At 52.5% G+C, this 13,691-nt stretch overlaps 1 protein-coding gene across 3 annotated transcripts in view; it reads left to right on the forward strand.

The window, feature by feature from the left end:
- TRAPPC10 (trafficking protein particle complex subunit 10) overlaps positions 1–13,691 on the forward strand; it is a 78,067-nt gene extending 64,376 nt beyond the window's left edge. For 2 of the 3 annotated variants that reach the window (XM_059392465.1, XM_059392467.1), the window contains 6 exons: positions 4,849–4,949; positions 6,460–6,586; positions 7,200–7,370; positions 9,309–9,486; positions 11,781–11,975; positions 12,291–13,691. In XM_059392465.1, the coding sequence (XP_059248448.1) occupies positions 4,849–4,949; positions 6,460–6,586; positions 7,200–7,370; positions 9,309–9,486; positions 11,781–11,975; positions 12,291–12,529 (1,011 nt within the window). In that variant the 3' untranslated portion in view covers positions 12,530–13,691. The remainder of the gene's footprint in view (positions 1–4,848; positions 4,950–6,459; positions 6,587–7,199; positions 7,371–9,308; positions 9,487–11,780; positions 11,976–12,290) is intronic. The other variant, XM_059392466.1, reaches the window with a different exon arrangement.

The following is a 13,691-nucleotide window of genomic DNA, read 5'->3' on the forward strand; positions in this document are numbered from 1 at the left end:
GCTGCCTGAGATACAGCGTGGATGACTAGATCCAAGTCACCGAGCACAGCTGCCTGAGATACAGCGGGGATGACCAGATTCAAGTCACCGAGCACCGCTGCCTGAGATACAGCGTGGATGACTAGATCCAAGTCACCGAGCACCGCTGCCTGAGATACAGCGGGGATGATCAGATCCAAGTCACCGAGCACCGCTGCCTGAGATACAGCGTGGATGCAGCAGAAGAAAGGAACAGACAGCTCAAAGCCAAGGAGTGGAACTTAGAGCAGCAAGAGGAAAAAAGAATGAATAAAAAAAGCAAAGATAGCTTAGAGACTACTAGGATAACATCAGACAGACTAATGCTTGGATCACTGGGCTTCCAGAAGAAGAAGACAGAGAGAAAAGGTCAGAAATCTCCTTGAAGAAGTAATGGTTGAAAACTTTCCTAATCTGGAAAAGGAAACAGACATCCAGACACAAGAAGCCCAGAGAGTTTCAAATAAGAGGAACCCAGAGAGACCCACACCAAGACACTTTACAGTTACATGTCAAAAATTGAGGACCAGGAGCGAATCTTAAAAGCCGCAGATGAGGGAGGGGAGGTCGTGGCAGGAGGATAAAAAAAAAAAACAGCAGCGAGAGAAAAACAGCTTCTTACTTACAAGGAAATCCCCTAAGTCTACCAGCGGATTTTTCAGCAGAAACTCTGCAGGCCAGAGAGAGTGGCACGACGTACTCAGTGCTGAAAGGAAAACCTCTAACCAAGATAACTCTACCCGGCAAAGCCATCATTCGGAAGTGAAGGAGCCGTAAAGTATTTTCTGGAGAAATAAAAGCTAAAGGAGTTCATCACCACTAACACGGCCTTCAAGGAATGTTCTTCTTTAAGCTGAAAGGAAAAGGTATTCACAAGAGCACGTGTGAAAGAATAAATCTCACTGGAAAGTTGAATATATAGTAAAAATAGTGGGTTAAGCACTTAAAAAGCTAGGATGAAGGTTAAAAGACATAGGAAGTAAAAAATAACTGATTATGATAATTAAAGAACACAGATAAAAGAATGTACAGTGGGACATCAAAATATCAAATGTGGGGGTGAGGGAGAGTAAAAATGTTGAGCTTTAGGAACTTAAGTTATTATCAACTTAAAACAGACTGTTACAAGCATAAGTTGTTATAGGTAAGCCTCATGGTAGCTAGCCACAAAGCAAAAGCCTGGGGCAGACCTACAAAAGATAAAGAAATACAAGCATACCACCTGAGAAAGTCATCAAACCACAAAGAAGAAAGCAAGAAGAAGAAAGGAACAGTGAGGAGCTATAGGAAATGTGAGAAGGGACGCCTGGGTGGCTCAGTGGGTTAAGTGTCTGCCTTCAGCTAGATCAAGATTCCAGGGTCCTGGGATCGAGCCCCACATCAGGTTGCCTGCTTCTCCCTCTGCCTGCTGCTTCCCTGCTTGTGCTTGCTCTCTGTCAAATAAATGAAATAAAAATTTAAAAACTGTCAGAAAATAATTAACAAAAATGGCAACAAGCATATGCCCTCTCAGTAATTACTTAAATGTAAGTGGACTAAGTTCTGTAATCAGAAGACAAGGAGTAGTTGAACGGATAAAAAAATCAAGACTCGACTCTATACTGCTTATAAGAGATGCACTTTTGACACAAAGACACACACAGACTAAAGTGAAACCAAAACCTAAAGGAGCCAGAGGAAACATGGAGCAGCTATACTTCTATCAGATAAGACAGACTTTGAAACAAAGACTGTAACCAGAGGCAAGAGTGTAACATAATGATAGCAAGGTCAATCCCACAAGGTAGAACATTTGCAGATGTTTATGCAGCCAACACAGGAACACCTAAATATGAAAAGTAAGTATGAGCAGACCTAAAGGGAGAAATAGACAGCAGTACAATAAGAGGAATTTAATACCCCATTTATATCAATGGATCCAGACAGACATCGACAGAAAATCAATAAGGAAACACTGGCCTTAAGTGAAACATTAGAGCAGATGGATTTAACAGATATTTACAGAACATTCATCCAAAAGCAGCAGAAGATACATTCTTTTCAAGTGTGTAGGGAACGTTTCACCAGGATAGATTGTATATTGTGCCCTGAAACAAGTCTTAACAAGTTTATGAGGGTTGAAATCACATCATGCATCTTTTCTGAGCCCAACAATAGGAAACTAGAGATTAATTACATGAGGAAAACTGGAAAATTCACAGGTTTGTGGGGATTAAACCACATGCTACTAAAAAATTGGTTGGCCAAAATAAGAAATCAAGAGAAATCATGCCTACCCTGAGGCAGATGAAAATGGAAGTGTAACATACCAAAATGTATGAGATGCAGCAAAAGCCATTCTAAAAGGGACATTCATAGCAATACAGGCCTACTTCAAGAAAGAGGGAGAGTCTCAAACAACCTCATTTTACACCTTAAGGAACTAGAAAAAGAAGAACAAAAGCCCAAAGATTGTAGAAGGAAGGAAATAAACATTACAGCAGAAACAAATGAATTCGACTGAAGAGACAATAGACTTGATCAGCGAAACCAAGAGCCGGTTCTTTGAAAAGATGAAACTGACAGACCTTTTGCTAGACTCACCGAGATAAAGAGAGAGGACTCCGATCAGAAGTGAAAGAGATGTTACAGTCAACACCACAGAAGTAAAAAAGGACTATAAGAGACTACCATAGATGACTGCAGGCCAACAAATTGAACCTAGAAGAAGTGGATAAATTCAGGGGAATGTACAACTTAACCAAGAGTGAATCATGGCAAGATAGAAAATCTGAACAGATTACTAGTAAGGAGATTAAAATGGATATGTAGGGAACATACCTCAACATAATAAAGGTCATATATGACAAGCCCACAGCTAATATGCTTAATGGTGAAAAGCTGAAAGCCTTTCCTCTAAGATCTGGAACAAGACAAAGGTTGCCTACTCTTGTCACTTTTATTCAGCATAGTACTAGAAGCCCTTGCCAGAGCAGTTGGGCAAGAAAAAGAAATAAAAGTCATCCTAGTTGGAAGGAAAGAAGTAAAAGGTCACTATTTGCAGATGGCATAATATTATATGTATATAAAATTTTAAAGACTGCTGCATCGAAAACCTTCATCAATAAATCCAGTAAAGTTGCGGAGTACAAAACAAGTATGAGAAATCTGTTGTGTTTTTATATACTAATAATGAACTGTTGGAAAGAAATCAAACAATTCCATTTATAATTGCGTCGAAAATAATAAAATACCTAGGAATGAATTTCACCAAGGCGGTGAAAGAGGTGCATATTGGAAACTATAAGACATTAATGAAGGGAATTGAGGAAGACACGAATCCATGGAAAGATGTTCTGTGCTCAGGGACTGGAAGATTTAATATTGTTCAGATGTCCATACTACCCAGCAATATAGATTTAGTGTAATCCCAAAGTTCCAAAGGCATTTTTTGTAGAAATGGAACAAATAATCCTCAAACATGTATGAAACCACAAAAGACTCCAGATACCCAAAACAATCAGAACAAAGCTGGTGGCATTGTGCTCCTGGACTTCAGACTGTGTTACGAAGCTGTAGTCGTCCATGCACTATGGTAGCAGCATAAATGCAGATACACAGACCAATGGGCCAGAATACAGAGCCCAGAAATAAATCCACGTATATTCTATCAATTAATTTAAGACAAAGGACGCAGGAATGTGTAATGGGGAAAGGACAATGTCTTCAAATAAATGGTGCCGGGAAAATTGGTCAGCCATGTGTGAAAGAGAAGCTGGACCCTTGTCTTAAATTGTTCAAAAAAAGTTAACTCAAAGTGGATTCAAAGCTAGAAGGTAAGACCTGAAACCATAGCTCCTAGAAGAAGACTTACGTGGTAAGCTCCTTGATACTGATCTTGGCAATGATTTTACGGATCTGGCAACAAAAGCAAAAATGAACTATTGAGACTATGTCAACCTAAAAAGCTTTGGCACAGGAGAGGAGACAGAATGAAAAGCCAGTCTACGGAATGGGAGAAGATACTTGCAAATCATATATTTGATGGGGTGTTCAAACCCAAAATACAAAATGGACTTTCTAACTCAGTATCAGAATCCCCCATGGTCTGATGAAAGCGCATGCCGAAGATCTGAGTATTTTCCCGAGACGACGTGCAGATGTTGGACATCACTAAGGTTGGTGAGGATGTGGAGAAAGGGGAGCCCTTGTGCCCCGTTGGCGGGAATGCAGACTGGGCAGCCACTCTGGAAAACAGAATGGAAGGGTCCTTGGAACGTTATAGAACTGCCCTAGGATCCAGCAGTGTCACTACTAGGTGTTTGCCTAAAGAAAATGAAAACAGCTGCTTGAAAAGCGATCTGCACACCCTGTTCACTGCGGCAGCGTTTCAACAGCCGGATGCCTTTACTTTTCTGTTTCATACCCGTTGTGTGGCGTGACTGGCTAATTCCTTTAATTTTGCAGTAGTCAGTCACTGCTCATGTCATCGTGCCCGAATGGCGGAAGGCCCTTCGTCCCCACCTCCTGCAGTGCCGGAGAACGTGTCCGGCGTCCAACTGTTGGTGTGGGACGCGCGAGTGGGTCCTGGGGCTGTGGGCGCCGAGACTGTGCTGTGTCTCATGGCCGGCTGGCCGCTCCGTGTTGATTTTTCTTGTCTGTGTACGTAGCTCGATGTTTCTCCTTCATGCACTTGCACGTGACTCACGGGGGTTTGATTTCTGAAGAAGAGGTGGTGAGGCCATCCCCCCATCCAGGACGTCGGCTGCCACTGCTGGCCTGGGTGGACGGTGTGGTGGCGGCCATGGCCAGGCCAGGGGTCTGAAGGTGCGTCCCCATGTTTCTCCTCAGGTGTCCATCGACTGCCCGTGGTCGATCTACTCCACCGTCATCGCTCTGACCTTCAGCGTGCCCTTCCGGACCACGCACTCGCTTCTCTCCGCCGGGACACGGTAAAGGCGGGCTCTGGGCCCCAGTTCTGGGCCGGGCTGTCCCGCGTGCACACCTTGCTGCTCAGAGCGTGGCCTCGGGGACGCTGAGCCGGCTTTCTTCCCCGTCCTGACACTGTGGTCCGCTCATGTGGGTTCTTGGCAATTCTCTGCAGCTCCACAGCAGCCCGTCCACGGTCAGGTGTCCCCAGCAGTCTCAGAAGTGACCATGCACCATTGGTTTTTAGGATGTGGGATCCAAACCAAGTCCCCGTTTGATGATGAGATCATTTTCTTCTCTTTTTTCTTTTTAAAGATTTTATTTATTTATTTGACAGAGATCACAAGTAGGCAGAGAGGCAGACAGTGGGGGGTGGAAGCAGGCTCCCTGCTGAGCAGAGAGCCCGATGCAGGGCTTGGTCCCAGGACCCCGGGATTATGACCTGAGCCGAAGGCAGAGGCTTAACCCACTGAACCACCCAGACGCCCCAATGACATTGTTTTTCATCTGTCTTCCCATTTCTCAAGCCGGTGGCCCTCTGCGGAACTCAGTTCAGTCCTCTAGAGAGAAGGCCCAGCATTCTGAATTTGGTCGCGTTCTTGGGGGTTCATGTTTCTTGGTTCCTCTGCCGGCTGCTGGATATATCTGGGGGGCGGGTTTCAGCCTCGGCACTGCGGATGCTGTGGGTCCGAGAACTCCTCGTTCGTGGGCCTGAGAGTCTGGCCCACACGCCGTAGTGCTCAGCAGCACCCCTAGATCCCCTATCTTGTGCCTCTCTCCCCATGCCCATCGTGACAACGAAAGATCCACCTCGAGATGCCGGGTGATACCGCCCATGGGGGCAGGACTGCTTCCTGTTGAGAAGCTCTCACGGCTCTCAAAGCCACATGCACGAGAATCTGACTCAGCCTTTGGACCAGATGGTTTTGAGGGGAGCCCCGTGCTCTGTCCGTCAGCTTCGGGAGGCAGCATCTGCTTGTCCCCCCGCCAGTGACGGTGGGCGCCGACCCTGGGCTCAGGGTGGCGTGTGGCCTCTCCCTGTAAAACTCCTTTCACGTTCATCTGTTGCTGAAATTTGCAAAAATGGGTCACTAGATTGTCAGAAATTGAGAGCGAATGTTACCCTGGCGCGCTCCCGCTACGGGGAGGGACCACGCCCGTCAGTGGCTAGAGACACCGGCACTTCTCAGCAGAAGCTGGGGTGCTTTCTTTCAGACTCTTCCTGTGTGACAGGGACGGATGGGAGCCCTGTGCGTGGTCTCTCCGGGAGCAGTGGCCCCTCTGTCCATCCTCACGCACCGCGAGCTAGCTACGATAGTGTGTTAGCACTGGGTCAGGAACGGCCCCTCCTTTTAACCATTTTTCCTCAGAAGTAGCTTGTCTGGGGAGGTGCGGTTTTGGGGGGCACTTTCCCGTGTGAGACTGACTGGTCTTACATTGCTGGGTCACTTTTTGGTTCCCCAGAGAGAGTCTTTTTAACCAAAACACATTTAATACAGTTGTCAAGTTTCAAAATCTGCTTTTCTGCTTTAGGAAGTACATTCAGGTGTGTGTCCAGAATTTGTCGGAACTTGACTTTCAGCTGTCGGACGGTGACCTTGTGGACCACGGCTGCGGTGCTGACCTGCAGCTCGTCCCTCTGAATGCCAAGTGCCCGCAGGTAAGCCTTGTCCAGAGGTGAGCGCAGAGCTCTCCGCACAGCGTGGGGTGCGAGTCCGCATGGGAGGCCCGAGTGGCCAGGAGGGTCTGAGGAAAGCATGGCCTCCCCGGTGACAAGCCAATAGTGCGCGCGTCCCAGGGGGCGGGGACACCCAGCTTTGTTGCCTCCCTGTGCGTGTTTGTGTTTCATGCTGGGCGCAGAGTGGCGTGCGGGGTGGCTTAGGAGACGGAATGACGCTCGTCCTTGCACAAGAGTCAGACGGTCCTGCCCTGCGCTCTGGCCTGTGTAACTGCAGGCCTGTTCTTGAGCTTCTGCTGATGGTGTGGATGCCGTCCCCCTGTCCCGCCTGTGACGAGACACCTGTCCGTGTCCTGGGAACAGACCCTCTGTGTCGGTGTGGCTTTGTAAAGGGGCCCTGCTCGTGTTCGGGCTGCTTGGCTGGGGCTGACCGTCCTGTTCCAAATACTCATGTGTCACGTGTGCCCAGGTGCCCTGAAAGATTAAACCCTTCCAACCAGCCTGGTGCCGTCTTCACAGGGCCGGGCGGGCGGGACCCTGCGGGGCAGCGGGGCGGCTGCGTGTGTGTACGCCACGCCGGTGACTGTCTCCGCAGGCCATCCACAGCAAGCAGTCCGTGTTCTTCGTGTGGGAGCTGCTGTGGGCACGGGAGCCCCCCCCTTCTCTGCGCTGCCGCTTCTCCGTTGGATTCTCCCCGGCTTCTGAAGGACAGCTCTCGGTCCCCTTAAAGCCGTACACGTACGAATTTCAAGTGGAAAATTTTTTTGTACGTATCGTATTCTTTTCTGGCGGGAGTGTGGGGTAGGAACGTGGAAGGTGGCATCATACTCCTTTTAATCTACACAAGTCAGAGAAGAATCTTCCAGTATAAGAAAGCAGCTGCCCAGGAGGTTAGTTGACCTTTGGAGCAGCTCAGTCGCTGGCTGGCTGTACCCTAGACACCCAGATCGTTCTCAAGCGAGGGGTCTGGCCGTCGTGCAGTCTCGCCGGTGGTCATGAGATGAGTGTAAAGAGTGAAGATTCGGTTTCTCTGCTCCCTCTTCTCTTGCTCACGATTAGAACGTTCTGGAGCTATTTCTTAGAGTCCTTTCTTCTTGATCCTAGCTGCTAGGATCACTGAGATGCTTTCTTTTTATTTTTTTATTTTATTTTATTTTTTTTAAGATTTTATTTATTTGAGAGCGGAAGGGAGAGCAGATGAGAGCATGAGCGGGGTGAGGGGCGGAGGGGAAGCACATCCTGACGATTGTCCTATAACCCGTGCGTCACATGTGGGCTGGAGTGGCCTTGAGCTGGGTGGGGAAACGCATGTGTGTTTCCATGTCTTCGGAGACTTGGATTTTGTGCCAGGTCCACCAGAACCCGAGGACGCGGGTTTGTGGTGTTTCCTTGGCTCTACTGCTGGAACCGTCAGACCACACGAGGATGTGCTCGTGTTCATAGCGCTTGACCCCAGCGGTGTTTCAGTGCCTCTTTCCAGCCGAGTTGCTGTGCTGACCCTCCTGCTCTGTCACTCCATCGGCCTTCGGCGTTCGTGTCCTCGCCGGCGTGGTCTCTCTCTGGAGCACACGCGCACCTTTCCGCGTGTGCCCAGCAGCGCCACGTAAAACCCCACGTGCGCCTGAGTCTGCGTGCGAGCCCTCTGGTTTGCTTGCCATGGTGTTTGGTCATGCGCTTGCGGTGTCTCTGCTCCCTCTCCGGGTCACGAGCACGGGTTCAGATTTCTCTGGAGCTGTGCAAACAGGTCAGCGTTTGAAAACTGGTCATCTCCGAGGGCCGGAAACAGAGACACCACTTTTCTCAGGAAAGCGCTACTGAGTCACGTCACCTACCTGCCGCGCGGCTCAGCCCCTTGCGGTGTCCGCCTCAGGACAGCAGGCCCACCAGCAGGATGGTGCGACCGTCCCCACGGTCCTGTTTTAGAGCAAGTGGTCTTTTTGAGAAGGTGCCGCTCTGTTTCCCAAAGGGCCGTCCCTTTACGCCCGCGAGTGACATGCGAGGGCTCCAGCTGCCACAGCCTCCCCAGCATTTGTCCCCAACGTCCTTCCGGGGAGGAGTGGAGGCCGGGGGGGGGGGGGGAGGGGGGGGGGCACCCACCCCGGGGCAGGGCCGGTCTTGCTGGTCCCAGGTTAGGGAAGGTGTCGGGCAGGTGTGAGTGGGGGAGGCCGCTGGGCACAGAGGTCACTGTGGAGAAAGGAACATTCAGCCAAAGGTAGTTCTGGTGCTTTGCAGTGGCAAGGAGGGACTGATCTCTGCTCGTTGAGGTTCTGGTGTCATGTCTGTGAGGGCAAGTCCGTGTTTTAGGGACACGTGCTGAGGCACAGAGTGGTGAAGCCACAGGCGCTCTGGGACTTGCCTTCAGGGCCCCGGGCAGAGAAGTGCACGTTGATCCACAGAGAGCGAGAGCAAATGGAGCAAAACGTTGGTGACCCTGAGTCTGGGTGACAGGCGTGCGGGGGGGCAAGGGCCCATCCCCGCTGCTGTTGTGCGCGCTCGGGAAAGGGCGCGAGAACAGGAGTGAGATGTGCTCGCAGGGACTGGCCAGGCACGGGTTGCTGCGGGGCCGCGCCTAGCAGCCCTCCCGCCGACGCGGCCCCTCTGTCCCCGTCCCTCGTGTCTGTGGGCAGCACCCCCGGGGCTGGATGGAGGAGCGCCTCTGCCCGCTGTGTGGACACTTGTGCCTGTCTCTCCCTTTCTTGTGCAGACGTTATATAACGTGAAAGCGGAGATCCTGCCCCCCTCGGGCACGGAGCACTGTCGGACGGGCTCGCTCTGCTCGCTGGAGGTGTCCATCACGCGGCTCTCGGAACTCTTGGAGGTGGACAAGGACGAAGCGCTGACGGAGACCGATGAGTACTTTTCGACCAAGCTGATGTACGAAGGTGCGTCTGGACGCATCTCTTCCCCAGGCTGTTGGGCTGCCCTGGCGCATGAAGGGTTTGCAGCCTCTTTTCCACAGGGTGCAGTGTTCCTGGTCTGAAGAGAGAATGTTCTAGAATCAGAAAAGCTCACTTGAATGTTTTATTATATGACATGGTCCTAGGCTGCTAGGACGTTAGACTTGGTTCCTGGGAGATCCTCGAGCGGTTGTTAGGCCCAGTGTGGAGAACATGGTGGCCCTGGAGCTGGCCTTCCCTCTCTGCCCATGACTCAGGGTCTTCCCAATATTGCGGGAGCAGGGTCCCAATTCTGCCACCCCGCAGTCCTTGTGTGGTCGGGTCCGGGCCCCTGACTTCTTCCCTCTGGGCCTCCTCCTGTCCCCTGCCCCCAATCCCTGCCTGAGACTGCCCCTGCTGCCCGTCTGCTGCCCGACCCCTTCCAGACCCACTTCGCCTGCCTCTTCCAGGGCCTCGGCTGCTTTGGGAGTAGCTCGCAGTCTGGGGGGCTGTCAGGACCGTGTGTGCTCTTAAGAAATGGTTGAGGAGCCAAAAATTTCTTTCTTTAGTAACTTAAAAATCACAGTAAACACATTCCATAACTTTGTGTATGAAAAAGAACTGTTATTCACAACAAAACCAGATCAAAGATAGAAGAATGACGTTACTTTGCATTTTTTCGGCTCTCCCTAATGTCCGGCTTCACGGGAGGGAGCTGTCTTGTCCTCCGTGCTGGCGCCCGGAACCCTGGTGGCAGGACGAGAGGACGCTCTAGAGCCGCTTAGATCCACACCTGGTCAAGGGGGTTTAATAGCCGAGGCGGTTGGCTTTTCACCGGAACTGGGCCAGTGATACTTTTTTCCAGGCCAGCGACAGCGTGGCCTCTGAGATCTGTGAATGAACTGGTCGTGCTCTATTTCCTCCCACGCTCAAATCTGGCTGGTAGTTTGAGAGGCCCCTTTACGCTGATGTCATTTTGTGGCATGCCTCGGCCATGTGGGAGATGTGGCTCCTGAGGGGTGTGGATCGCGCACACTGGGCGCCTTTCACTGGGCAGTCATGCAGGTGGCATCCACTTCCGGCCCACACTGCTGGGACACTGCCGGGCTCGCCGTGGCAACGGCAGGTTTTCCAAGATTCCCGCCCTCGATCGGTTTCAGACGGTATCACTGGCAACTTCTTCGAAGCGACAGGCCCTCGGCCTGCATTTTCGAGACAACATCGGCCTAGTACCCTGGACGGAAGAGCACATCGGGGGCAGTGCCCGGGATCTCCGGGGCTGGGGCCCTCTCATGGGGTGCAGCTTCTCGAGAGTCTGTAATCATTCAGAGTTACAGTTGAAAAGATCTTTCCTTAAGGACTGGATGTCATAAATTTCAATGACTTCACAAAGGACATCCTTAAGCTCAGGTGCATGGTGGTGAGGAAGCCACTGGCGCGCCTCTCCATGCGCGGGGGGCCTCGGTTCATGCTTGGGCCTCTGGTCCTGGGCACCGGGGCGTGTGGCAGCCTGGGGAGAAGGGCGGCAGCGGGACTCCAGGTGCCCCAGGACCACCCGCTGAGAACTGCTCTGGTCTCCGTCCCGGTGCCGCTCGTCCCCAGCAGGTCTCCGGCTCCGCCCTCCTCTGGGGGAAGCCGGCCCTCTGCGACCCCTTCTTTGCTCCTCAGGGAGCTTCTGGTCCGTGGAGCTCCTGGGCCCCGCCCAGTGTCCCCTTGACAGAGCTGCCGTCCCCTCTTGGCAAGGCCCTCGGCTTGTCGAGGACAAGCTCCTGGCCCACCGACGTCTGAGTGCTGAGAGCATCAACATTCTGGTTACGCTGAACGACATCGTGGCTGTTCTAATCACTGCTGCTAATGCCTGCCGTGTGTTCACAATGTCTGCTGTGTCAGTGTCACAGCCTCCATGAGGAGGCCTTTCCATGAGCTCTTCCCGGGCCATCGAGAGGCTCGTCTGAGTGGCAAAGTTGGGGTGGGGACTCCTGGTCTGATGCCACCACTTCCTAGACGGACCGTTACCCTGTCCTGCCCCTGTTCCAGATTCCACAGCCAGCGCCCCCCTACTCTGGAAGCCTGATGTACAAAGTTCTTGAGTAAAACCGAATCCCTGTTCATTTATGAACTCAAGAAGGTGATTTTCCTTGTGGCTCTTGCGTGTATCTTGTCACCGAGCCACACTTCCCTGTTGAGGTGCGGTCAGAGGGCAGGGAGGTCTAGAATGTGTCCGGTTTGCGTGGACGCTCTGGAGTGGGGCTGTGCACGGCCCTTGCTGGGGCCTGACCAGTGCTCTCCCTCTGTTTCAGTGGTCGACAACAGTAGCAACTGGGCGGTCTGCGGGAAGAGCTCTGGCGTCATCTCCATGCCCGTGGCCGCCCAGGCCACGCACCGCGTCCACATGGAGGTGATGCCCCTCTTCGCGGGCTACCTCCCCCTCCCTGACGTCAGGCTGTTTAAATACCTCCCCCACCACTCGGCGCACTCCTCACAACTGGACGCTGGTAAGGACCCTTGAAGGGGAAAGGCGCAGCCGCTGTCGGAGGGAGGGAGAGCTCCGTGCGGGCCCTGGGACGCTCGCCTCGCGGGCACCGGGCTTGCTGATGGGCAGCAGCTGGTGGTGGGGACAGGGGACACAGGGTGTGGGCATCTGCTAAGAAGCCACTGCGGGTCCTCAGACGGCCCATAGGCTCGCTTCTCTTTAAAGGGGCTGCCTGGCTTGCTCGTGCGCTAAAGGCCGCTAGGGCGGCCTGTTGCTCCCCGGGGTGGCTGGGGGGCCGGGTCGCTGGCCAGGGTGTCACCGGTGGTGCATTTTGCAGATAGCTGGATAGAGAGCGACAGCCTGTCGCTGGACAAGCACCTGGATGACCAGCCGGACAGCAGCAGCGTCCGGAGCCGGGGCAGCATGCACTCGGCCTCCAGCGGCGAGCACAAAGGCCTGCCCATGCCCCGGCTCCAGGCACTGCCGCCGGGCCAGGTCTTCAACTCGAGCACGGGCACGCAGATCCTGGTCATCCCCAGCAAAGACGACCACGTCCTCGAAGTCAGCGTCACATGACCACGCCTGGAGTCCGCACACGCCCCCGGCCGCGTGTGGGTGCTCGGGAAGGGACCCTGGCTCCGTCGCTCTCTCCATCATGACATTCTAGCGCTACCTGGACTCGCGGTGCTTCTGCCTGGCCACGGAAGCATCGGAGGGTTTTCGGCGTGCGGCCGGTCGGCTGCGTTACAGCGTCATTTTGTCCGACTGTCCCTGCCGTAAGACGACACGTCGCTCTCTCCTCTCGCATCCCTGGGTCCCTTTGCTGGCGTCCTGCGGGGTCTGCAGAGCCCCGCCCCTCCCTGCGCCCTCACCTGGCCGCCTCCCCGTCTGCTGGTTCCTCACGGAGTCCGTGTGCCTTCCAGGGAGACACACAGCAGGCCCTGCCGTCTTCGTGGTCACACGTGTGTGCCTTCCTGGTCGCACGGCTGCCCTCTGGCTCCCGGCCCGGGTGGATTGGTGAGTCTCCTGGAGGGTGAGACACTATCTTGTACCCAAGATATGTAGCGATTTTCTAGAATTACACCCTGTTAGGGCAGATCAGTGAGGCTGAGGGCTGGGTGGGGAGGGAACAGAAGGACCCCCCTTCTGTGCCTTGGGGTGGCCCACTGGGTGGACCTGGAGCCTCCATTAGCTGAAGCCATCTTAAAGGTACTCGGGGAAGACGAGACCAGGGCCTAAGGGACAACTTGGCATTGAACTAGTTTAGGGACAAACGTTTCTGGAACCCCAGTTCCCCATGATGTTGACCGAAGGTCAATATGCACTTGAAATTAAATATGTATTTATTTTAATTACCATTATATATGTGGGGGTGATATGTTGTTTTCTTCTCACCTTTAAAGTGTTGACATGTCATCGTCACTGTATAATCAATATGTTTCTTCTGCACCTTAAGTCCTAGACATTAAGAGGCTCCATTTCAGGGGGACTGGGAGGGGCGGCCCTCTCAGTGTGCTTCTAGTTTGGTTGTGGGAAGGACGAAGAGTCTTGGAGCATTCTCTGCCGGTCCACTAAAATCGCAGTCACGCCGTACCAATGGATTAATTTGCTTTTGGTTGTAAATTTAATTGTACATATGGTTGATTTATTATTTTTAAAAGTACAGACTAACGGATGTAATGTTTATGTATAAGTTGCACCAAAAATCAAGGAGAAAATAAATGTGTGTTTGTTTTTA

The sequence above is a fragment of the Mustela nigripes genome, chromosome 2 (genome assembly GCF_022355385.1).
Source record: "Mustela nigripes isolate SB6536 chromosome 2, MUSNIG.SB6536, whole genome shotgun sequence".
NCBI lineage: Eukaryota > Metazoa > Chordata > Mammalia > Carnivora > Mustelidae > Mustela > Mustela nigripes.